A 26155-nucleotide genomic window follows, 5' to 3' on the forward strand; every position below is an offset into this window, starting at 1 on the left:
CCGACGTGTTACCCGAATATTTCCGATTTGCGCCGATTTTCCCTGTATTTTTTTTGGTGTTTTTGGTGCACGCGATCGGATTGTGGCGCCGGCATGCATGCGACGGAAATCGGGGGGCGTGGCCGAACGATAACCCCACTGACACGCGCTTACCTTCACCAAGTATAGGATGGTGCACTCCGGCGGGCCTGGACCCAGACGAGGACAGTTACCAGTCCTGTGAGGACCTCTACGAGGATGATGAATGGCCGGAGTCCCCGAACTCGTCTTCTTCACCATGAAAGGCAGGAGGAACCTGTGGAGCCTGCAGTTCCTGGAACTGCCACCTGATGTCACCAGCCGGCTTCTACTCTTGCTGATGTTGCACAGGATCCCATACTGATCCCGAATCCTGCTCTTGCTGAAACCAGTGAAGAATCTGAACAATCCCTGATGGGCTGAAAGCCTTACCAGGTACTATGGTAAATGTTGTAAATGTTTATCTGCTACTATTCCCAGTTGGGCTGAGCGCCTCTAACCCATAGAGCCAGAAACTTTCCTGGGACTCTTCCCCTATTTATTTATCCAAGTCAAGAGATTCTCCTCTGAGTAGCCTTGTCCCTATAATGTTTGCAACGTTAATGTTAAAAGATATGTACCCATTGGGCTCCTAAGCCAATGAGCGTTTACAAATATGTTTGCACCACTGTCAATGTGGTCAGTAGTTTGCAGTAACCTTTTATAGGCTTTTCAGACTGTAGTGTGGCTGTGTCGGACCATTTTTATGTAAACCCTGATCGCAATCTTATGCCTCAAACCGAAGCTTCGTAAGTGGGGGTAGTCCGTAAACTGCGGGTCCTTAGGGGACCGCGGGTGCTAAAGCTGTAGCACCTGGATGCCAATCACACAAGGGTAAGAATGTCAGTCGGCAGGTAAATTGTACAATGTCTTATTGTATCACTTATGTCAATGTAATGCATATATACTATATATTTGTCGCCAGGGAAGAAGTGTTCATAAACAAATATACAGGCCTTGGTGCAAGGAGTGGATTACAGTACATGACACCACGCCTTTCATACTGTACAGTTTGGTTTAACAGCGTCAGTGTACACAGAGTACACGTGTCTTAGTCCGACACCAACCCAGGTGTCTGTCTCCAGGACCATCGGCGGTTTGTCCCTACAGATCACTAAGCCTGCACTTCAGCAACGTGCCTCTTTGTATTTACCTCTACCAGCTATTATTTACATGGACCCCCCAGAGGCCCCCGCTGCTGGCCAGCGGTTGGTCCTCTGTGCCCTATCCAGTCCGTAGTCGAGCCGAGGGCGGCCCTTTCAACACCCCTGCCGATGCAAGGCAGAGGGGTTGTTGCGAATACGACCCAATATGTAGCTCGCAACCTGTGTGGAGTCTGATCAACCCCACAGCAGGTCACTACACAACACAGGGAACACTGCAGCGGTAGATCCTGCCTGTAAGGCAGGAGTTAATTGTTCAATGTGATGTCTTTCCATCAGCCAATCACACCTGTTATAATACACCATATGCCTGTATACACCATACGCACGACCACTTCCTATTCAGGTGCACGCACGGTCGCACGCATGGAGCACTGAGTGCGGACCACGGTGAGGGGAAGCTACTTCGGATATGAAGATTAATAAAGCGTTTAAATGCCTTAAAACCGTTTAACAACATAACGGCCAAAATATACCCCTAAAATGAAGTATAACGTGACGGAAAAACAATCTTCAAATCACTTTGATAAGTGTTAAAAGTTATAACCATATAAAGCAAAATGGGACTGAGCCTCAAGCTACAGACTAAGCCCTGTCCTTAAGGGGTTACAGGGACCTTTCCACACGCTTTTCAGAAATCAGTAGAAATGCCACATTTTTCACTTTTGTAATTGCTCTGAAAGTTTGTGATCAAAACTGGTGGATGGTTTTGTACCAACCAATAGGATGTTTATTCATGAATGTTCTCTAAGAAACCTCTGATACAGCGTTATCTATTTCCTAATGAGGAGCGAGCCCTTCCCTTAGGATTCTCCATCTTTCCTCACTCTGAAATCTTCCAAACAAGAAGACAGAAGCTCACGGAGATTGAGATTAAATGAACGAGCAACGTCTCCCCCAACAGAGTCCATGTCCCTTCCCTGGTGCAGACGTTACCTTATCTCTGCTCCTGAGTATGAGGACAGGCCCTTCTGCAGGATCTAACACAGTCAGTAATGAGAATGAAGCAGATTTTGTGTAGAGACCAAATTTGATTTTTAATGACCACACGGACCCTTCAGAGGGAGGGGAGCCGCAATCTGAAAAATAAGAAAAGGCATATTGCAGCAAGCTCGTACTGATAACAGCCGCAATCGGTGCTAGCATGGTGATCGTCGCTCCCTGTGACCGGCGATCGTTTGCCACAGGCCCGAGGCTGTCTCGTTTTAAACGATTCATTACAATGTGCGATTTCCACGTTGTAATGAATGAGGAGGAAAATCCCCATATACTGCCATACTGCAGTATGCCAGCAAATGGTAGGATCAATCATAAGCCCGAGGGTTAAAGTACCCTAGAGGGTCTGAAAAATAGTAAAAAAAATAAATAAAAAATATTATACTAAAAAAAGTGTGTGTGTATATATGTATGTGTGTGTATGTGTATATATGTATGTGTGTATGTATGTATGTGTGTATATATGTATGTATGTGTGTGTATGTGTGTACATACAGTCACCAAATTTTGCACAGCCGCTCTCTGTGACTCAGGGAACATCATAGACTAGTTTTGAGACAAAATTTTCACCCCGCGTTTTCACAAAATCCACTTATTAACCACCATATACAGGAGCCATTGTCGGCTGCTGCTGTGGCAATTGGAAGCTGAGCCGTGATTTGTTGCTGTTCTGCCACAGGTCATTTATATGAGCTCTGAGCTTCGATTGGTTACTGTAGTCACTATAGTGAGTATAATACAGCTTATGTGTGAGGTAGAGTGAGTGACAGGGAGACAGGTGGGGGGAGTGAGTGAACTACAGAGAGACAGCCAGTGAGTGTGGTGAGAGACAGACGGGGAGAGTTAGATGCATAGATAGCTATAACAAAATAGAATTGGTTAACAAAAATATATATCTTAGTGCAGTTATTTACTATCCATTTCCCTTTAACGGAAAATAGCGCCCAAAATGGAAAATGGCACTATTTTGAAAAATATAAAAAATTTGATAAAAAGTGATCAGAAGGTCATACATAAAAGCACTGAAAAGGTCATCAAAGGTCGTAAAAAATGACACCACGCACAGGAGGTTTTCATTCTTGTAAATGTATGGAAACATAATAACACCAATATTAATTAAAACGCAGGGTTTTTCCTCTCATTTCTCGCTCTCCACCTTCACAAATCCATAACTTTTTCATTTTTTGTGTACAGACCTGTGTGAGGGCTTATTCTGTGCGTAACAAATTTTACTTTCCCGTAATGTTATTTATATTTAACATGCCGTGTACAATTCCAAAATGTGGAAAAATTGAAAAAAAAAAAACCGCATGTGCGTCACGTTCTTGTGGGCTCAGTTTTTACGACTTTCACTCTTCGCTCCAAATAACACGCCTAATTTATTCTTTGGTTCGGTGCGATCGCGGTGACACCAGATTTATAGGTTTTATTGCGTTTTAATACATTTTCAAAAATTAAACGAATGTGTACAAAAAAGAAAAAAAAATATTTTCGCCATCTTCTGATGCTAATAACTTTTTCATACTTTGGCGCACGGAGATGTGTGAGGTGTCATTTTTTGCGAAATGAGACGACATTTTCATTGCTGCCATTTTGAGGACTGAGCGACATTTTGCTAGTTTTTTATTCCATTTTTTATGTGATGTAAAAAGGTGTAAAAGTCGCATTTCGGACATTTGGGCGCCATTTCCCGCCTCGGAGGTCACCGCCGGCCGTAACTGTTTTTATATTTTGATAGATCGGGCATTGTGGGATGCGGCGATACCTAATGTGTCTGTGATTTTTACTGTTTATTATGTTTTATATCAGTTCTAGGGAAAGGGGGGGGATTAGAATTTTTTATATTTTATTAATTTTTTTTATTTTTTAAACTTTTATTTTTCTTTTTTTTCACTATTTCTTAGACCATCTAGGGTACATTAACCCTAGATGGTCAGATTGCTCCTACCATATACTGCAATACTACTGTATAATACTTCTGTATTGCAATATATGGCATTTTTGCACAGTATACACTGCCACTGGCTCATTGTAACGAATCTGCAGATGCCAGGTAGCCTCGGGTCAAACGAAGACCCGAGGCTACCATGGCAACCGATCGCTTCCCCCCGATGATGTTCGGGGGAGCGACGATCGTAATAAAGATGGCGGCGCCCACGCGGTGGGGGTTTTCTGCAATATGCAACAACCCCCACCCTTGTATGAAGAGGACTCAGCCCGTGAGCCCCCTTCATACATTCCCTGTACCTCTGCGCCGTAGAGCTACGGCGCAGAGCGTTAAAGGGTTAATGTATTGTCCCCATGGTCGTAGCGACCCAAAGAATAAAGTAAACATGTCATTTGGGGCGAACAGTGAAAGCTGTAAAATACAAGCCCACAAGAAAATGGCAGAAATGTTTTTTTTTTACCATTTTCTCTGCAATTTTTTCCTCACACGGTTTGGAATATTAAATACTGTCACTATGAAAAGCAATTTGTTCCGCAGAAACCAAGCCCTGGCACTGCTCTGTACACGGAAGGCCAGGTCGTTAAGGGGTTAAAGCACAAACTCACTGGGAAAGATGGGTGTGGGGAGGGAAGTATGGAGGTTCAGACTGAGGGGGCAGATAGTTAGGCGACCTGTAGAAGGTGGGGTCGAGGAAAGGGTTGTAGGGAGTCTAATCCTGATCTGGTGCACCCCAATAAGTTTGCCAGGCTGGCGGATGAGGGGGATATCAGCTCTGGGGTAGCAATGCTGCAGAAAGACGTGGTCTCCAGCAACCAGGGGACTGTCTGCCCCAGATGACTGTCTGCTCCAGGGGACTGTCTGCCCCAGGGGACTGTCTGCTCCAGTAAGAAGGGTAATGGGAGCACAGGCATGGTCCGACAGGGGCTGGTAGTGGGAGATTCCATTATTAGGGGAACACACAGGGCAATCTGTCACAAAGACCGTGCATACCAAACAGTGGGGGTCATTTACTAAGGGCCCGATTCACGTTTTCCCGACGTGTTACCCGAATATTTCCGATTTGCGCCGATTTCCCCTGAATTGCCCCGGGATTTCGTCGCACGCGATCGGTTTGTGGCGCATCGGCGCTGGCATGCACGTGACGGAAATCGAGGGGCGTGGCTGAACGATAACCCGAAGGATTTGGAAAAACCGCCGCATTTAAAAAAAAATAAAAATTGGTCGCACGGGCCATACTTACATGCACCACGATGAAGACAATGAACTCCGGGGCACCTCGGCGGACTTCGGCGCAGCAGCGACACCTGGTGGACATCGGGCGCAGGACCTTCATGAATCGCCGGAAGACCCGAACGCTCGTCTGAGAAGCCACCGCTGGAAGTCGAATGGACCGGTTAAGTAAATGTGCCCCAGTGTGTTGTCTGCCGGGTGCTCGGGTTCGGCGTGTTGCGGATCGTGTTGACGGATTACTGGGAGGGGCTGGTGAGGAACCAGCGGTCATGGTCCACATTGGCACTAATGACAAAGTAAGAGGTAGGTGGAAGGTCCTAAAAATGATTTCAGGGATTTAGGTCATAAGCTCAGGGCAAGGACCTCAAAGGTAATTTTCTCCGAAATACTGCCTGTACCACGTGCCACACCAGAAAGGCAGCAGGAGATCAGGGAGGTAAATAAGTGGCTCCAGAGCTGGTGTAGGTGGGAGGCTTTGGGTTCATGGAGAATGGGGCTGACTTTGCTGTCGGCTACAGGCTCTACAGTAGGGATGGGCTGCACCTCAATGGGGAGGGGGCGGATGTCCTGGGGCAAATAACTAGAAGGTTGGGGGAACTGGGGAGGGCAAATACACTTGTACAGGGCAAGAGACAGCGTAGCTAGGGAACTGGGACGAGCTTTGGTACATCATTGGGTTATGTTGGGGACACCTGTGTAATAGTGAGGAATATATTATTGATTTTGAATTATACTCTTACTAAGATGGTAACAGAGGGGCAACAAACACCCCAAACTTATCAGCAGGTTAGGGGGCTGCTACAATATTCTCAAAAGGAAAAGCACCCAGAAAGATGCGACACTTTCAAAAGCATTTTAAAGAAGTCTGTGAAACACACACAAACCTTATTGGAAAAAGCAGAAATGTGGTTAATAAGTACATTAAGGTGAGCGATAAATCAGGGCTCATTTACTAAGCTCCATGCGCCCGGTACTTAGTGGGGTCCAGTGCTAAGCGAGGTCCAGTGCTCAGCGGTGCCCAGTGCTAAGCGAGGTCCAGTGCTCAGCGGTGCCCAGTGTTCAGTGGGGTCCAGTGCTCAGCGGGGTCCAGTGCTCAGCGGAGTCCAGTGCTCAGCGGGGTCCAGTGATCAGCGGGGTCCAGTGATCAGCGGGGTCCAGTGATCAGCGGGGTCCGGTGCTCAGTGGGGTCCGGTGCTCAGTGGGGTCCAGTGCTCAGCGGTGCCCAGTGCTCAGCGGGGTCCAGTGCTCAGTGGTGCCCAGTGCTCAGCGGTGCCCAGTGCTCAGCGGTGCCCAGTGCTCAGCGGTGCCCAGTGCTCAGCGGTGCCCGGTGCTCAGCGGCGCCCGGTGCTCAGCGGCGCCCGGTGCTCAGCGGTGCCCGGTGCTCAGTGGGGTCCGGTGCTCAGTGGGGTCCGGTGCTCAGCGGGGTCCGGTGCTCAGTGGAGTCCGGTGCTCAGCGGCGCCCGGTGCTCAGCGGCGCCCGGTGCTCAGCGGGGTCCGGTGCTCAGCGGTGCCCGGTGCTCAGTGGGGTCCGGTGCTCAGCGGGGTCCGGTGCTCAGCGGGGTCCGGTGCTCAGTGGAGTCCGGTGCTCAGCGGTGCCCTGTGCTCAGTGGGGTCCGGTGCTCAGCGGTGCCCGGTGCTCAGCGGGGTCCGGTGCTCAGCGGGGTCCGGTGCTCAGCGGTGCCCGGTGCTCAGTGGGGTCCGGTGCTCAGTGGGGTCCGGTGCTCAGTGGGGTCCGGTGCTCAGCGGTGCCCTGTGCTCAGTGGGGTCCGGTGCTCAGCGGGGTCCGGTGCTCAGCGGGGCCCGGTGCTCAGCGGTGCCCGGTGCCCAGTGCTCAGTGGGGTCCGCTGCTTAGGGGCGTCATGCACCACAAAAGTGTCACGTGGCCCATTTTAAAGGGGCATCAAAAAAAAGTGATGAATCTGCATAATACTCAGGACACGGCACATGGTACAGACTGCACTGCTCTTGGGGTCGAGGTGTTTAAGATGCTAAACAAGGAGGTGGCTATGAAACGTTGCTGGATTAATGAGAGAAAAATAAATCCTGTAAAAAAATCTAATAAGGCAGCAAAAATGAAGGTTGAAAGAAATTTCTAGGGAATGTAAAAGTAATCCCAAAGATGTTTTAAATAAGCAAATTAACCCCTTAACCACCATGCCCTTTTTTGTTTTTTCACTTCCATTTTTCACTCCCCACCTTCAAAAATCGACCTTTTTTATTTTTCCATGTAAAGAGCTGTGCGGGTGCTTGTTTTCTGTGTACAGAGCTGTGCGGGGGCTTGTTTTCTGTGTACAGAGCTGTGCGGGGGCTTGTTTTCTGTGTAAGGAGCTGCGCGGGGGCTTGTCTTCTGTGTAAGGAGCTGCGCGGGGGCTTGTCTTCTGTGTAAGGAGCTGCGCGGGGGCTTGTCTTCTGTGTAAGGAGCTGCACGGGGGCTTGTCTTCTGTGTAAGGAGCTGCGCGGGGGCTTGTCTTCTGTGTAAGGAGCTGTGCGGGGGCTTGTTTTCTGTGTACAGAGCTGTGCGGGGGCTTGTTTTCTGTGTACAGAGCTGTGCGGGGGCTTGTTTTCTGTGTTCAGAGCTGTGCGGGGGGTTGTTTTCTGTGTTCAGAGCTGTGCGGGGGGTTGTTTTCTGTGTACAGAGCTGTGCGGGGGCTTGTTTTCTGTGTACAGAGCTGTGCGGGGGCTTGTTTTCTGTGTTCAGAGCTGTGCGGGGGTTTGTTTTCTGTGTTCAGAGCTGTGCGGGGGCTTGTTTTCTGTGTACAGAGCTGTTCGGGGGCTTGTTTTCTGTGTACAGAGCTGTGCGGGGGCTTGTTTTCTGTGTTCAGAGCTGTGCGGGGTTTGTTTTCTGTGTTCAGAGCTGTGCGGGGGTTTGTTTTCTGTGTACAGAGCTGTTCGGGGGCTTGTTTTCTGTGTACAGAGCGGTGCGGGGGCTTGTTTTCTGTGTACAGAGCGGTGCGGGGGCTTGTTTTCTGTGTACAGAGCTGTGCGGGGGCTTGTTTTCTGTGTACAGAGCTGTGCGGGGGCTTGTTTTCTGTGTACAGAGCTGTGCGGGGGCTTGTTTTCTGTGTACAGAGCTGTGCGGGGGCTTGTTTTCTGTGTACAGAGCTGTGCGGGGGCTTGTTTTCTGTGTACAGAGCTGTGCGGGGGCTTGTTTTCTGTGTACAGAGCTGTGCGGGGGCTTGTTTTCTGTGTTCAGAGCTGTGCGGGGGTTTGTTTTCTGTGTTCAGAGCTGTGCGGGGGCTTGTTTTCTGTGTACAGAGCTGTGCGGGGGCTTGTTTTCTGTGCACAGAGCTGTGCGGGGGCTTGTTTTCTGTGCACAGAGCTGTGCGGGGGCTTGTTTTCTGTGTACAGAGCTGTGCGGGGGCTTGTTTTCTGTGTACAGAGCTGTGCGGGGGCTTGTTTTCTGTGTACAGAGCTGTGTGGGGGCTTGTTTTCTGTGTAACACATTGCACTTCATAGTGACGGTATTCAATATTCCTGCCGTGTACTGGGGAGCGGGAAAACTATTCCAAATGCAGTGAAAATGGTTTCGCATTTGCACCGTTTTGTTGTGGACTTGGATTTTACGGCTTTCACTGAGCGCCACAAATGACAGGTCTGCTTTATTCTTTGGGTCGGTGCGATCACAGGGATAACACATTTATAGGTTTTATAATTTTTCATACATTTACCAAAATGAAAACCTCCTGTACAATATTTTTTTATTTTGCCATCGTCTGGCGCTAATAACTTTTGCATACTTTAGTGCACGGAGCTGTGGGTGGTGTCATTTTGTGCAACTTTTGATGACGTTTTCAATGCTACCATTTTTAGGACTTTACAACCTTCTAATGCGTTTATTATTTTTACTGTTTATTTATATTTATATCAGTTCTAGGGAAAGGGGGTGATTTGAATTTTTAGGTTTTTTAATTTTAACTTTTGAGTGGGTCAAAACCCGAAGACCCGAGGCTGTCATGGCGACCGATCACCGCTCCCCGAGGACGTCACATGGAGCAACAATCGTCACCTTTTTGAAGCCGTTGCCAGCTTTGCCGGTGGCGATGGACAGGATAACATCCGAGATAACAAGACTTAGCGGCTCTGGAGAGTCTCAGTCCGTGCACCGGGACCCGACTCACTCCTTCACATGGCTATGTTTGTATATGATGTATGATTTGTACAGCGCTATGGAATATGATGGTGCAGTATAAATAAATATTATTATAACTATTATTGTTAAAACCAATACAGGGCAATACCCCGCAATACACGGCAATACCCCGCAATACACGGCAATACCCCGCAATACACGGCAATACACTGCAATACCCCGCAATACACGGCAATACACGGCAATACACGGCAATACACTGCAATACACGGCAATACACGGCAATACCCCGCAATACACGGCAATACCCCGCAATACACGGCAATACACTGCAATACCCCGCAATACACTGCAATACACGGCAATACACGGCAATACACGGCAATACACGGCAATACCCCGCAATACACGGCAATACCCCGCAATACACGGCAATACCCCGCAATACACGGCAATACACTGCAATACACTGCAATATACGGCAATACAGGGCAATGCAATACACTGCAATACCCCGCAATACAGGGCAATACACGGCAATACACGGCAATACACGGCAATACCCGGCAATACACTGCAATACACGGCAATACACGGCAATACCCCGCAATACACGGCAATACCCCGCAATACACTGCAATACACTGCAATACCCCGCAATACACTGCAATACACTGCAATACCCCACAATACCCTGCAACACACTGCAATACACGGCAATACACTGCAATAACCTGCAATACCCCGCAATACCCCGCAATACCCCGCAATACACTGCAATAACCCGCAATACAGGGCAATACACGGCAATACACTGCAATACACGGCAATACACGGCAATACCCGGCAATACCCGGCAAATACCCGGCAATACCCGGCAATACCCGGCAATACCCGGCAATACAGGGCAATACACTGCAATACACTGCAATACACAGCAATACACTGCAATACACTGCAATACAGGGCAATAACCCGCAATACCCTGCAATACACTGCAATACACTGCAATACAGGGCAATAACCCGCAATACAGGGCAATGCAATACAGGGCAATACACTGCAATACACTGCAATACAGGGCAATACCCCGCAATACACTGCAATACAGGGCAATAACCCGCAATACCCTGCAATACACTGCAATACCCTGCAATACACTGCAATAACCTGCAATGCAGGGCAATGAAATACAGGGCAATGCACCACTACTGCAGCACATGACAGGAACAATCCCATTTCATAGGATTAAAAGTACCCTATCAGGCCTATAAATACAGAAGGTAGAATAGCCATGTCTGATCAAAATTTAAAAACAGTTATTCTTAATGTCAAATGTAGTGGCGGTTACTGGGGGCAGGGCGTAGACCTTTGGCTACTACTTGCCCCTCTGTAACTAATTACCATAATGTTTTAATAAAGTTATTTTGGCAGCAGCTGCATCCCAGAGTTTGGCAAAGACCGGAAGCAACTGCTGCAGGGAGGGGAAAATACTAAAATACCTTAAAATTAAAGTATCCCCTTAATTGTACCGAGCCAAAGAATAAAGGGGAAGTGTACCAAGAAAATGGCCACTGCATTTGGATTTTTTGTCCCGCTTTCCAGTACCTGGCATGGAATAAATAAAGCACAATTTGTAATGTAGGAAATAAGCCCTCGCGCTGCTCTGTACACTGCCTCCTGATGGGGTTAAAGATTCCCACACAATCCATGTTTTCCTTGTGTGGAGCTGGGAGGCCTGTCATGTCATCCTGTCCCCCGCGTTTACCAACCAGAGCCCCCACATCTATCATTGGGGAGCAGCCGATTGGATTAGTCTAACTGTGTCTACATTAGGAAAGGACAGACAGGGACAAATACTTGGACAGGACCTCGAGTGCGGTAGATGGCTTTTCCAGAACCAGCGAAGTAGCTGCCGCCTTGATGACTTGTAAAGCAAAGCTTTGAGGAGTTTAGTGGATTGTAAGTCTGGGACCACTCTGGAGTCAAGCTGAGCCAAACCCAATTCCTGATACATCCGTCCATCGCAGAGTTTATCTAGAAGGAAAGAAGTCATTATTGATCCATAATAATACAAACATCTGACATTCTACATTAGCAGAGACATTGCTGATCCGTGGCCTCTGCAGAACATGAGCCCAACAATTGTATAAGGTCCGACAAGTTATGGTCAGTGATGGCTACAGCGTATGAGAAGCAGCGGCTCAGCCTCCACCTCATGTACTTCTGCACAAAGGATCAACAAGCTGCAACTCCTATAATATAGTACATCCAAAAAACCTAACCTACAAACCTAAAAACCATTGTCATTCGTCTTTATTTCAAAGCATAAAACTTACTAAGAGCATATTACTGACACCCAGGAGTAAGAACATATTACTGACATCCAGGAGTAAGAGCATATTACTGACACCCAGGAGTAAGAACATATTACTGACACCCAGGAGTAAGAACATATTACTGACACCCAGGAGTAAGAGCATATTACTGACATCCAGGAGTAAGAACATATTACTGACACCCAGGAGTAAGAACATATTACTGACACCCAGGAGTAAGAGCATATTACTGACATCCAGGAGTAAGAACATATTACTGACACCCAGGAGTAAGAGCATATTACTGACATCCAGGAGTAAGAACATATTACTGACACCCAGGAGTAAGAACATATTACTGACACCCAGGAGTAAGAACATATTACTGACATCCAGGAGTAAGAGCATATTACTGACATCCAGGAGTAAGAACATATTACTGACACCCAGGAGTAAGAACATATTACTGACACCCAGGAGTAAGAACATATTACTGACATCCAGGAGTAAGAACATATTACTGACACCCAGGAGTAAGAACATATTACTGACACCCAGGAGTAAGAACATATTACTGACATCCAGGAGTAAGAACATATTACTGACATCCAGGAGTAAGAGCATATTACTGACACCAGGAGTAAGAACATATTACTGACACCCAGGAGTAAGAGCATATTACTGACACCCAGGAGTAAGAACATATTACTGACATCCAGGAGTAAGAACATATTACTGACACCCACGAGTAAGAACATATTACTGACATCCAGGAGTAAGAACATATTACTGACACCCAGGAGTAAGAGCATATTACTGACACCCAGGAGTAAGAACATATTACTGACACCCAGGAGTAAGAGCATATTACTGACATCCAGGAGTAAGAACATATTACTGACACCCAGGAGTAAGAACATATTACTGACACCCAGGAGTAAGAACATATTACTGACATCCAGGAGTAAGAACATATTACTGACATCCAGGAGTAAGAACATATTACTGACATCCAGGAGTAAGAGCATATTACTGACATCCAGGAGTAAGAGCATATTACTGACACCCAGGAGTAAGAACATATTACTGACATCCAGGAGTAAGAACATATTACTGACACCCAGGAGTAAGAGCATATTACTGACACCCAGGAGTAAGAACATATTACTGACATCCAGGAGTAAGAACATATTACTGACATCCAGGAGTAAGAACATATTACTGACACCCAGGAGTAAGAGCATATTACTGACACCCAGGAGTAAGAACATATTACTGACACCCAGGAGTAAGAGCATATTACTGACATCCAGGAGTAAGAACATATTACTGACACCCAGGAGTAAGAACATATTACTGACACCCAGGAGTAAGAACATATTACTGACATCCAGGAGTAAGAACATATTACTGACACCCAGGAGTAAGAACATATTACTGACACCCAGGAGTAAGAACATATTACTGACATCCAGGAGTAAGAGCATATTACTGACACCCAGGAGTAAGAACATATTACTGACATCCAGGAGTAAGAACATATTACTGACACCCAGGAGTAAGAGCATATTACTGACACCCAGGAGTAAGAACATATTACTGACATCCAGGAGTAAGAGCATATTACTGACACCCAGGAGTAAGAGCATATTACTGACACCCAGGAGTAAGAACATATTACTGACACCCAGGAGTAAGAACATATTACTGACATCCAGGAGTAAGAGCATATTACTGACATCCAGGAGTAAGAACATATTACTGACATCCAGGAGTAAGAGCATATTACTGACACCAGGAGTAAGAACATATTACTGACACCCAGGAGTAAGAGCATATTACTGACACCCAGGAGTAAGAACATATTACTGACATCCAGGAGTAAGAACATATTACTGACACCCAGGAGTAAGAACATATTACTGACATCCAGGAGTAAGAACATATTACTGACACCCAGGAGTAAGAGCATATTACTGACACCCAGGAGTAAGAACATATTACTGACACCCAGGAGTAAGAGCATATTACTGACATCCAGGAGTAAGAACATATTACTGACACCCAGGAGTAAGAACATATTACTGACACCCAGGAGTAAGAACATATTACTGACATCCAGGAGTAAGAACATATTACTGACATCCAGGAGTAAGAACATATTACTGACATCCAGGAGTAAGAGCATATTACTGACATCCAGGAGTAAGAGCATATTACTGACACCCAGGAGTAAGAACATATTACTGACATCCAGGAGTAAGAACATATTACTGACACCCAGGAGTAAGAGCATATTACTGACACCCAGGAGTAAGAACATATTACTGACATCCAGGAGTAAGAACATATTACTGACATCCAGGAGTAAGAACATATTACTGACACCCAGGAGTAAGAGCATATTACTGACACCCAGGAGTAAGAACATATTACTGACACCCAGGAGTAAGAGCATATTACTGACATCCAGGAGTAAGAGCATATTACTGACACCCAGGAGTAAGAACATATTACTGACACCCAGGAGTAAGAACATATTACTGACATCCAGGAGTAAGAACATATTACTGACACCCAGGAGTAAGAACATATTACTGACACCCAGGAGTAAGAACATATTACTGACATCCAGGAGTAAGAGCATATTACTGACACCCAGGAGTAAGAGCATATTACTGACATCCAGGAGTAAGAACATATTACTGACATCCAGGAGTAAGAGCATATTACTGACACCCAGGAGTAAGAACATATTACTGACACCCAGGAGTAAGAGCATATTACTGACACCCAGGAGTAAGAGCATATTACTGACACCCAGGAGTAAGAACATATTACTGACACCCAGGAGTAAGAACATATTACTGACATCCAGGAGTAAGAACATATTACTGACATCCAGGAGTAAGAACATATTACTGACATCCAGGAGTAAGAACATATTACTGACATCCAGGAGTAAGAACATATTACTGACATCCAGGAGTAAGAGCATATTACTGACACCCAGGAGTAAGAGCATATTACTGACATCCAGGAGTAAGAACATAATACTGACACCCAGGAGTAAGAACATATTACTGACACCCAGGAGTAAGAACATATTACTGACATCCAGGAGTAAGAACATATTACTGACATCCAGGAGTAAGAGCATATTACTGACATCCAGGAGTAAGAGCATATTACTGACACCCAGGAGTAAGAACATATTACTGACACCCAGGAGTAAGAACATATTACTGACATCCAGGAGTAAGAACATATTACTGACATCCAGGAGTAAGAACATATTACTGACACCCAGGAGTAAGAACATATTACTGACACCCAGGAGTAAGAACATATTACTGACACCCAGGAGTAAGAGCATATTACTGACACCCACGAGTAAGAACATATTACTGACATCCAGGAGTAAGAGCATATTACTGACATCCAGGAGTAAGAACATATTACTGACACCCAGGAGTAAGAACATATTACTGACATCCAGGAGTAAGAGCATATTACTGACACCCAGGAGTAAGAACATATTACTGACACCCAGGAGTAAGAGCATATTACTGACATCCAGGAGTAAGAACATATTACTGACACCCAGGAGTAAGAACATATTACTGACATCCAGGAGTAAGAACATATTACTGACATCCAGGAGTAAGAACATATTACTGACATCCAGGAGTAAGAACATATTACTGACACCCAGGAGTAAGAACATATTACTGACATCCAGGAGTAAGAACATATTACTGACATCCAGGAGTAAGAGCATATTACTGACATCCAGGAGTAAGAACATATTACTGACATCCAGGAGTAAGAGCATATTACTGACATCCAGGAGCAAGAACATATTACTGACACCCAGGAGTAAGAACATATTACTGACATCCAGGAGTAAGAACATATTACTGACACCCAGGAGTAAGAACATATTACTGACATCCAGGAGTAAGAACATATTACTGACATCCAGGAGTAAGAACATATTACTGACATCCAGGAGTAAGAACATATTACTGACACCCAGGAGTAAGAACATATTACTGACACCCAGGAGTAAGAACATATTACTGACACCCAGGAGTAAGAGCATATTACTGACATCCAGGAGTAAGAGCATATTACTGACATCCAGGAGTAAGAGCATATCACTGACACCCAGGAGTAAGAACATATTACTGACACCCAGGAGTAAGAGCATATTACTGACACCCAGGAGTAAGAACATATTACTGACACCCAGGAGTAAGAGCATATTACTGACATCCAGGAGTAAGAACATATTACTGACATCCAGGAGTAAGAACATATTACTGACACCCAGGAGTAAGAACATATTACTGACACCCAGGAGTAAGAACATATTACTGACACCCAGGAGTAAGAGCATATTACTGACACCCAGGAGTAAGAACATATTACTGACACCCAGGAGTAAGAGCATATTACTGACACCCAGGAGTAAGAACATATTACTGACACCCAGGAGTAAGAACATATTACTGACACCCAGGAGTAAGAACATATTACTGACACCCAGGAGTAAGAACATATTACTGACACCCAGGAGTAAGAGCATATTACTGACACCCAGGAGTAAGAACATATTACTGACATCCAGGAGTAAGAGCATATTACTGACACCCAGGAGTAAGAACATATTACTGACATCCAGGAGTAAGAACATATTACTGACACCCAGGAGTAAGAACATATTACTGACACCCAGGAGTAAGAACATATTACTGACATCCAGGAGTAAGAACATATTACTGACATCCAGGAGTAAGAACATATTACTGACACCCAGGAGTAAGAACATATTACTGACACCCAGGAGTAAGAACATATTACTGACACCCAGGAGTAAGAACATATTACTGACACCCAGGAGTAAGAGCATATTACTGACATCCAGGAGTAAGAACATATTACTGACACCCAGGAGTAAGAACATATTACTGACACCCAGGAGTAAGAACATATTACTGACACCCAGGAGTAAGAACATATTACTGACACCCAGGAGTAAGAACATATTACTGACACCCAGGAGTAAGAACATATTACTGACACCCAGGAGTAAGAGCATATTACTGACATCCAGGAGTAAGAACATATTACTGACACCCAGGAGTAAGAACATGCAACACCCTCGCCGATGCAATGGCGAGGTAGTGCTTGCGAATACGTCCCACCTGTAGGTAACACCATATTACACTACATGGTCCTTATAGGATCAAAGGGAAATTGCAGTGGTTAATCCTGCCTGGCAAGGCAGATGTTAATGTATGATGTAATTATGTCAACCAATGTATGTGTTACATCCTGTGCTCTGTAGCTGAGATGTGATTGGAGGAGCAGCCACCACCTGACAAAAGGGAGGTAATAAAACCTCTGGCCCAGGAATGTTCTGGGTCTTTTCCAGAGTTCTTTCAGCAAGCACTCTTAGAGAGTTAGACTGAGAGAAGTCTCTCAGTCTATGTAGTGAGTGAGCGAGTGTAACTCTGTCTAGCCCATACCAGAGCAGGAAGAGCCTAGCCCCTGCCTCTGAAGAGTGGAGCTATTAGACTAGAGTAGTGTAGTGAGGAAAGGGGTATCATTCCTACCTTCAAGGGTGATACCTGAAGCTCTACAGGACAAGCTGAAGCTTCCTATAAGGACACAGCTGCCACCCAGCCTGCCCTCTACATCCAGGCTGGTGAACTATCTCCTGAGGCTCCCTCCAACTCACATCTCGGCACCCTACCTACCTGTTAAAGGCACGTTTCCTGCAGTTCCTGCCGGTTGCAATAAACTGTAAGTTGTTTGCTTCAACTTCTGCCTCCGTCTGGTCCCTGCTAATACGGCTGCCTTCATCACCGGCACCCTGTCCATCACCCAGAGACTCACCCTCGGGTCATTAAGGGGTTGCCCCAGGGAGATCCGCTATAGCAGCCGCTCCCATATCATTTTCTTGCCAACACCACCCTGCTGGAGACCTGCCAGGCTGTAGGACAGCCCTCCGGTTCCCCTGTACCAAGCACCGTGACAACAGCGTGCTTAGGCCGCAACCGCCAGCCACTCCGGTACCGCGGGCCCCGGCTGACTCAAGGCCGCACCTCAAGGGCTAGGCCCCGGTGGGGGATGTTGCAAGTGGCGTCACGAACAGGATATATACTTCTGTGCCTTATCCTGGCACTAAAGACTGTACTTTATTAAGAAAAAGACTGTGCTGCCTAACCCTGCTGCCATCCGGGTTTAGGCCCAAGTATTTGTGTGTTTCTACATTGAACTTTATACTGCTGCCACGTGCTGTCGAGCGCCGCTCCAGCACTCAAGAGGTTAATTCCTGCAAGGACTGTGTCAGCTCTGCTACATCCGGCGCTGCTGCGCCTGAAGCATTTACCTCAGAGGCGTGTGGCGCAGCAAGTATTTCAAGCCCGCCAAATCTTCACTGGCGGGAACTCCAGAGGCGTCATTAGGCCCCGCCCCCTGCGCGAGTGGCGCGAAGCACCGTGGAGGAGGAGCTGGAGCGTGTGCGGCCGGCAACGAAGAGGGTTAATCGGCCATCTTGGATTTCGGCGCAGGCCGCGCCTGAAGCCTGCCAGCAGTGTGCGCCTCATCCGGAGTTCCGGCGCACGTGTCCTGCGACTGGAGGAGAACACCGCTGAGCATCACCGAGACCCTGCTGCCTGCCGGACATCGGGAACGAAGACCTTCGTGTACCGGAGCTGTCCTGTCACCGCGGCTGATCCTGAGTGAGTACCGCTGGGGAAGTTAAAGGGGGGTAGAGATTGTTTCCGATGCTAGGTTATTGGCTCACCTCCCAGGGAATAGTGACTGTGTCTTAAAGTGCCCACGTCCCATTCTAGCCATCGCCCATAGCAACGGACATTGTGTAACCCTACAGGTTTCCCTCAGCTAGGCCAGTTATGTCCGCCCAGGACGAAGATACGGGACTGGCGCAAGTCCCGTCCCCTGGTCCCTCCTCAGGGTACCGGAGCATGTTAAGTCCTCCAGAGAGTCCCTTCAGCCCTGCTACAGCTAGTGTCCCTGGGACTCCCACCATGATGCCTCTGACTATGCCCTACTATCCGGGGGCCCCCTGGTTACCCCACTACGAGGGAGAATCACACACTCTCTCTGAATTCAGAGACAAATTGTTAGCCACCTTCGCCCTGTGTCCGTTTACAGAGGAACAGAAAGTGGGCATCCTCATCGGGCAGTTGAAAGGACCCGCTCTCCGGGAAGTCAAGTCTTGGCCCCGAGAACAGTGTCAGAATGTGGTCCAGATTCTTGATAGGCTACGCAATACCTTTGACAAGTGTACTGTCTCCGAGTTGAAGCAGAAATTCTTCGGGAAAAGACAGAAGCCCCAAGAGTCCCTCCGTGACTTTGCCCTCTCCCTACAGGAGACATGGAAGGCCATCACCTGCCTTGAGCCCAAAGACGCTGAAACCTCTGACCAAACCTTAAGGGAGCAATTTATCAATGGACTTGTTGATAGAAATCAAAGGTGTCAACTAAAGATCATCTCTTCTCAACATGCCCAGGCCTCTTTCCTTGAGTTTAAGGAAATTGCCATTGACATCTTAGGAGACCGACCACCTACTGGATCGCAGAGAGAGCCTGAATTCGTGGAAATGGAAGAATCTGCTCTCGCTTGCCATCCCACGCAGTCAGCATCACCTACTCCTGCGCCTATGGAAGTTACTGGCATAACAGGACCGGTCCCTAATCTGGCGGACACCCTGCATCAAATCCTTGATCGGTTGACCCAGTTGGAAGTAACTGTCTCCGCTATGAGGAGGAAACCTCCAGAGAACCCGGTACGGTCAGCTACTCCTCGTGAATCTCCGACTAAGCAGCGCCCAAAAGAAGCAAAGTCGTTAAGCACCTGGAGTCAGAAGAAACCCCGTCAGCGGTGCAGCTACTGCCATAAATATGGGCATGAAGAGAATGACTGTCGTCAGTTAAACGACAAACCCTTGGAGCTAAGGGACGACCTTCAAGGGAAGAACTTGTAAGTCCCCGAGATGCTAACTGGATGCCCAGGTTCGTGGGGACTCGCCCCATGGTTCATGTGACCATCAATGGAGTTACCCTACCGGCCTTAATTGATACCGGCTCTCAAGTGACCACCCTCCGGAGTGCTGCCTTCGAGAAATGCCGAGGAAAAGCATCCTTAATCCAGCCTCCCAAGGCTTACTTGAACATTATTGCTACGAACGGAAAACCCGTACCCATCCGCGGCTACTGGGAGCCCACGCTAACCATTGGAGACACTGAGTTAACCAGACAGGGCGTAGTGGTGACACGTGTGCCCGAAAACGGTAACTTCTCCCTGGTACTGGGTACCAATGTCCTCCGCAATTGCTACCCTGAAGTGCTGAAGGCTCTCCACGACTCCCTGCCAACAGTGCCCAACGGTTCCCGGAAGGTAATTCAGGAGACTATGCAGGTTCTAGCGGCGCAACAGAAGTTTGCTGGCCCTAATGGAGAAATCTGCAGAGCCCGGATCAAGGATCCCCAACCTGTCCGCCTTCAACCTGGGACTGAGACGTTAGTATGGTGTCGAGCCTGCATGGGCATCCAAGGTCAAGACTACCAGGCGATAGTAGAACCTCTACCAGCTGATGAAGACCTGCCCATTCTAGCCGCCAGGAGCCTAGTCACTGTATCCCGAGGACAAGTACCCATTCGACTACTAAATGTGGGAGACTCCCCAGTGGATCTGAGAAAGTACCAAGCCGTAGCCACTCTCTTCAGCGTGCATCCTGAAGACTTGGTGGAAACCGCTCTGTCTGCCTCCCAACAGTTGGAAGTGAAGCAAAGTGCTGAAGGTGAGCCTGCCGAGCAATCCTGGTGGCTTGAGCTCAATATTGGAGACGACGATTTTACTCCTGCAGACCAAGTACAAGGTGTCCTGGATGTCGTTATGAAGCACCACCAGGCCTTCAGCAAACACCCACTGGATTTTGGGCAGACTACTCTGATCCAACACACCATCCCTACTGGCTCTCATCCTCCTATCAAGGAACGATATCGGCCCATACCTCCAGCCCGTTACCAAGAGGTGAAGAAGCTGGTACAAGAGATGAAGACAGCCAACGTTATCCGGGAGAGTCGCAGCCCATGGGCTGCCCCGCTGGTCCTTGTGAAAAAGAAGGATGGAACCCTTCGATTCTGTGTTGACTATAGGAAAATCAACAATATCACCCACAAGGACGCCTATCCTCTGCCTCGAATTGAGGAATCCCTCGCAGCCCTAGGGTCAGCTGCCTACTTCTCTACCCTGGACCTGACCAGTGGCTACTGGCAAGTGGCCATGGCGCCAGAAGACCGAGAGAAGACGGCTTTCACCACCCCAATGGGCTTGTTCGAGTTCAACAACATGCCGTTTGGGCTATGCAACGCCCCAGGCACATTTCAACGGCTGATGGAGAGATGTTTGGGTCATCGCAACTTTGAGACCGTCCTGCTATATTTGGACGACATCATCATCTACTCCAAGACTTATGAAGACCACCTCCACCATCTGGCTGAAGTCTTCCAAATCCTGACCCAACATGGGTTGAAGGTCAAGCCATCCAAGTGCCACCTGCTACAGCCTAGCGTCAAGTACCTGGGACATGTGGTGAGCGCTCATGGAATTGAGCCAGATCCAGAGAAGATTGCAGCTGTCTACGACTGGCCTACCCCATCAACCGTACGGGACATCAAAAGCTTCTTGGGATTTGCCAGTTATTACAGGCGTTTCATCCCGAAGTTTGCCCAGCTGGCGGCTCCCCTACAAGAGCTCCTAAGGGGCCTGCCAAAAGAGAGCCAACGTTCCCGAGTATCCATTGAGTGGACGGCCGAACGAGAAGCTGCCTTCCAGATGCTCAAGCAACGGCTGACTGAACCTCCGGTGTTGGGATATCCAGACTACAGTCTGCCTTTCACCCTATACACTGATGCCAGCAAGCAAGGTCTAGGGGCGGTATTATCCCAGCTCCAAAACGGAACTGAAAGGGTCATAGCCTACGCCAGCCGTTCCCTCCGAGAACCGGAGCAAAACGACCAGAACTATAGTTCCTTCAAGTTGGAGTTTCTGGCGTTAGTCTGGGCTGTGACCGAAAAGTTCAAGGACTACCTAGCTGCATCATCTTTCACTGTCTTCACAGACAATAATCCGTTGGCGCATCTGAACACCGCACGTCTTGGAGCACTGGAACAACGGTGGGCCTCCAGACTTGCCAATTTCAGCTTTACCATCAAGTACCGGGCTGGTAAGACCAATGACAACGCCGACGCTCTGTCCCGTCTCCCTGACCAGTGGGAGGGACCCTCCACGGATGCTCAGTGGGAAGATGTGGAGATGCCAGCGTTCTATGCCCGGTTTGTGCGTCAAGATGCCCAGAGAGTTTACTCCCTACCGACAGAGGCAGCGCCAGCTACTCCTCAAGAAGAGTCAGAGCCCCCTGCGGAAAAGGACCTCTGGATGAGTCTTCAGGCTGATAGCCGTGCCATAGGAGAAGTAATGGACTATCTCTCTAGTGGGCGAGTGCCTGAAAGACTCCGGCGCAGAAGAGCTGATGGAGAACTGTCTCAATTGTGGCGCCAGAGAAAGGCTCTGAGCATGCACCAGGGTCTGCTAAAGAGAAGAACTCTGGACCCTATCACTTATGATCGGATATACCAGATTCTGATTCCCAGGAGGGACGCCAAGATAGTACTGGAAATGTACCATGACCAGTCCGGGCACTTTGGCGCTCAGAAGACTGAAGCCACCCTCCGAAGGCGATTCTTCTGGGTCAACATGAAGTCCGACATTGAAGCCTGGTGTCGAGAATGCCCAGCCTGCGCCATCGCTCGAGGAGAGCGACACAATCAAAGGGCCCCTCTCCGTCCCATTGTGAGCCAACGGCCCTTGGAGATCCTGGCATTGGACCACGTGAAGTTGGAGCCCAGCAGATCCGGTCACAGTTATGCTCTTACGATCATCGACCACTATACCAAATTTGTGGTTGCAGTACCTGTCAGAGATCTGTCTGCAAGGACTACCGCAGCGGCCCTGTGGAAGAGCTTCATCCTCCCCTATGGCTGTCCGGACCAGATCCTTACAGACCAAGGAACAGCATTTGAGTCCCAAGTCTTCCAGGAGCTGTGCACTCTATATGGCTGCAAAAAGCTGAGGACCACAGCCTATCATCCCCAAGGCAACGGGCTGTGTGAAAAGATGAACCAGACTCTAATCAATATGCTGAGGACTCTGACCCCTGCAAAAAGGGCTGACTGGCCAAAACTGTTGCCCGAATTAGTGTACCTGTACAACAATACCACTCATTGCTCCACAGGATACACCCCGTATTATCTGATGTTCGGGAGACACGGCCATCTCCCCGCTGATATGACCTGGGACATGGAGTCCCCTGATTCCCAGTCTTTACTCCCCCAGACTGACTGGGTTCACGAACACCAGAGGCGCCTGGCGGATGCCAGAGAAGTTGTGGATCTGCGGTTAGAAGAGGCCCGGGAGAAACAAAAAAGGGACTTCGATCGTAATGCCTGTGCTGAGCCTTTTGCCCCAGGAGATCGAGTGTGGCTGCGCAACAACCATCCCACCAGTAAGCTAGATGGGCGTTGGGAGCGTGAGCCATACCTAGTTAGGGACAGTCTCTCCCCTGAAGTCTACGAGATTTCAAGAGGAGACCGTCCACCACTCCGGGTACATAGGAACCGGCTGAAGAGATGTCTTCGTCCTTTTGCCCCTATGTCTACACCTCTCACCTCGACCCCCAACTTACAGACCTCCTTGTGTTCGCCTACCCCCAGTTTCTTGGAACTTGTGACTGTGCCTCAATTCTGTTTTGTTTCCACTCCAGTAAGAGGTACCTCGGAGAGACCATCATCCCCACCGCAGTCTCCAATACTGCTGCCTGTGGAGGATGATCCGGCTCCAGTGTCTGCAACCCCTGAAACATCAGAGCCAGCTGAGACTCCGACTCCAGCGCCTGAATCAGAGGACGACGATGAGGAGATTGTTATCTTCTCCAGGCCGGAACTTCGAAGGTCTCAAAGGGAGACAAAAGGTAAAGCTCCTGCGTACCTGCAGGAGTACCAGCTGGTGACACGCAGAAGCAGGAGGCAGGTACGTTTTTCTGACACCGAAGTACTTACCACCGAAGAAGATGCAGAGTAACCCCTGAAGGGCTGTAGCCCACTTCAGGTACTGTACTATGTACATATTGTATATTTCTGTCCTTTCCCCAAAGAGCCAGAGACTTTCCTGAGACTCTCACCTTTATTTATCTCAGTCAAGAGACTCTCCTTGAACTGCCTACTGTCCTGTGCTATGATAGCACCCTTCCTCTGCCACAGCAGAGATTTCTTCAAAGGACTCTGTCCCTCTCCAAATAGAGGAGACCCTTTGCTTCTTCATTGCACTTTTCCCCCACATCAAGGGCTGTACCCAGAAGATGGACTTTGTCAGTAGAGACCTTCTGTGAGACTTTTGCCAGATACTACCAGGAAAAGTTGCCATATAATTGATTATCATTTTGCACTTAATGCCTTCCTTTTTAGGTATGGACATTCTGTTTGCACTTCCATGCCTTTTCTTTGCAGGAAAAGAGACATTTACTATCGTGCTACACTGAGTAGCCTATCTACTTCTGTAACGTTATGTTATAAGATGTGTACCCATTGGGCTCCTAAGCCAATGTGATTTTTGCCAAATATTTGCACACTGTCATATATGCCAGTAGTCTGCATTAACCCTTTCATAGGCTTTTCAGGTTGTAGAGTGGCTGTGTCGGACCGTCTCTATGTAGTACAATGTTTTATTGTGTCACATATGCCAATGTATGCATATATACACTATATAATTGCCGCCAGGGAAGAAGCGTTGATAAAACAAATATACAGGCCTTGGTGCAAGGAGTGGATTACAGGACATGACACCACACCTTTCCTACTGTACAGTTCGGTTTAATGGCGTCAGCGACCAACTGTCATACAGCTACATATATTTTTGTCTTAGTCCGACACCAACCCAGGTGCCTGTCTCCAGGACCATGGGCGGTTTGTCCCTACACCTCACATAGCCTGCACTTCCTAGAAGTGCCCTTAGCCCCCTCTGTATCCAAAACCATCGGTAGTCGAGCCGAGGGCGGCTCTTTCAATTGCCCCCGGGGTATGCAACACCCTCGCCGATGCAATGGCGAGGTAGTGCTTGCGAATACGTCCCACCTGTAGGTAACACCATATTACACTACATGGTCCTTATAGGATCAAAGGGAAATTGCAGTGGTTAATCCTGCCTGGCAAGGCAGATGTTAATGTATGATGTAATTATGTCAACCAATGTATGTGTTACATCCTGTGCTCTGTAGCTGAGATGTGATTGGAGGAGCAGCCACCACCTGACAAAAGGGAGGTAATAAAACCTCTGGCCCAGGAATGTTCTGGGTCTTTTCCAGAGTTCTTTCAGCAAGCACTCTTAGAGAGTTAGACTGAGAGAAGTCTCTCAGTCTATGTAGTGAGTGAGCGAGTGTAACTCTGTCTAGCCCATACCAGAGCAGGAAGAGCCTAGCCCCTGCCTCTGAAGAGTGGAGCTATTAGACTAGAGTAGTGTAGTGAGGAAAGGGGTATCATTCCTACCTTCAAGGGTGATACCTGAAGCTCTACAGGACAAGCTGAAGCTTCCTATAAGGACACAGCTGCCACCCAGCCTGCCCTCTACATCCAGGCTGGTGAACTATCTCCTGAGGCTCCCTCCAACTCACATCTCGGCACCCTACCTACCTGTTAAAGGCACGTTTCCTGCAGTTCCTGCCGGTTGCAATAAACTGTAAGTTGTTTGCTTCAACTTCTGCCTCCGTCTGGTCCCTGCTAATACGGCTGCCTTCATCACCGGCACCCTGTCCATCACCCAGAGACTCACCCTCGGGTCATTAAGGGGTTGCCCCAGGGAGATCCGCTATAGCAGCCGCTCCCATATCATTTTCTTGCCAACACCACCCTGCTGGAGACCTGCCAGGCTGTAGGACAGCCCTCCGGTTCCCCTGTACCAAGCACCGTGACAACAGCGTGCTTAGGCCGCAACCGCCAGCCACTCCGGTACCGCGGGCCCCGGCTGACTCAAGGCCGCACCTCAAGGGCTAGGCCCCGGTGGGGGATGTTGCAAACATATTACTGACATCCAGGAGTAAGAACATATTACTGACACCCAGGAGTAAGAACATATTACTGACATCCAGGAGTAAGAGCATATTACTGACATCCAGGAGTAAGAACATATTACTGACATCCAAGAGTAAGAACATATTATTGACACCCAGGGGAAAGAGCATATTACTGACACCCAGGAGTAAGA

The 26155-nt window shown here is 48.0% G+C and overlaps 1 protein-coding gene across 2 annotated transcripts in view; it reads right to left on the reverse strand.

Annotated features, from left to right (window-relative positions):
* LOC140128413 (sex hormone-binding globulin-like) overlaps positions 1-26155 on the reverse strand; it is a 120047-nt gene that overhangs the window by 8164 nt on the left and 85728 nt on the right. For both annotated transcript variants that reach the window (XM_072150118.1, XM_072150117.1), the window contains 2 exons: positions 11356-11521; positions 2157-2299 (listed from right to left, as the gene is read on the reverse strand). In XM_072150118.1, coding sequence (XP_072006219.1) covers positions 2157-2299; positions 11356-11521 — 309 coding nt within the window. The remainder of the gene's footprint in view (positions 1-2156; positions 2300-11355; positions 11522-26155) is intronic.

The sequence above is a fragment of the Engystomops pustulosus genome, chromosome 4 (assembly GCF_040894005.1).
Source record: "Engystomops pustulosus chromosome 4, aEngPut4.maternal, whole genome shotgun sequence".
Lineage (NCBI taxonomy): Eukaryota > Metazoa > Chordata > Amphibia > Anura > Leptodactylidae > Engystomops > Engystomops pustulosus.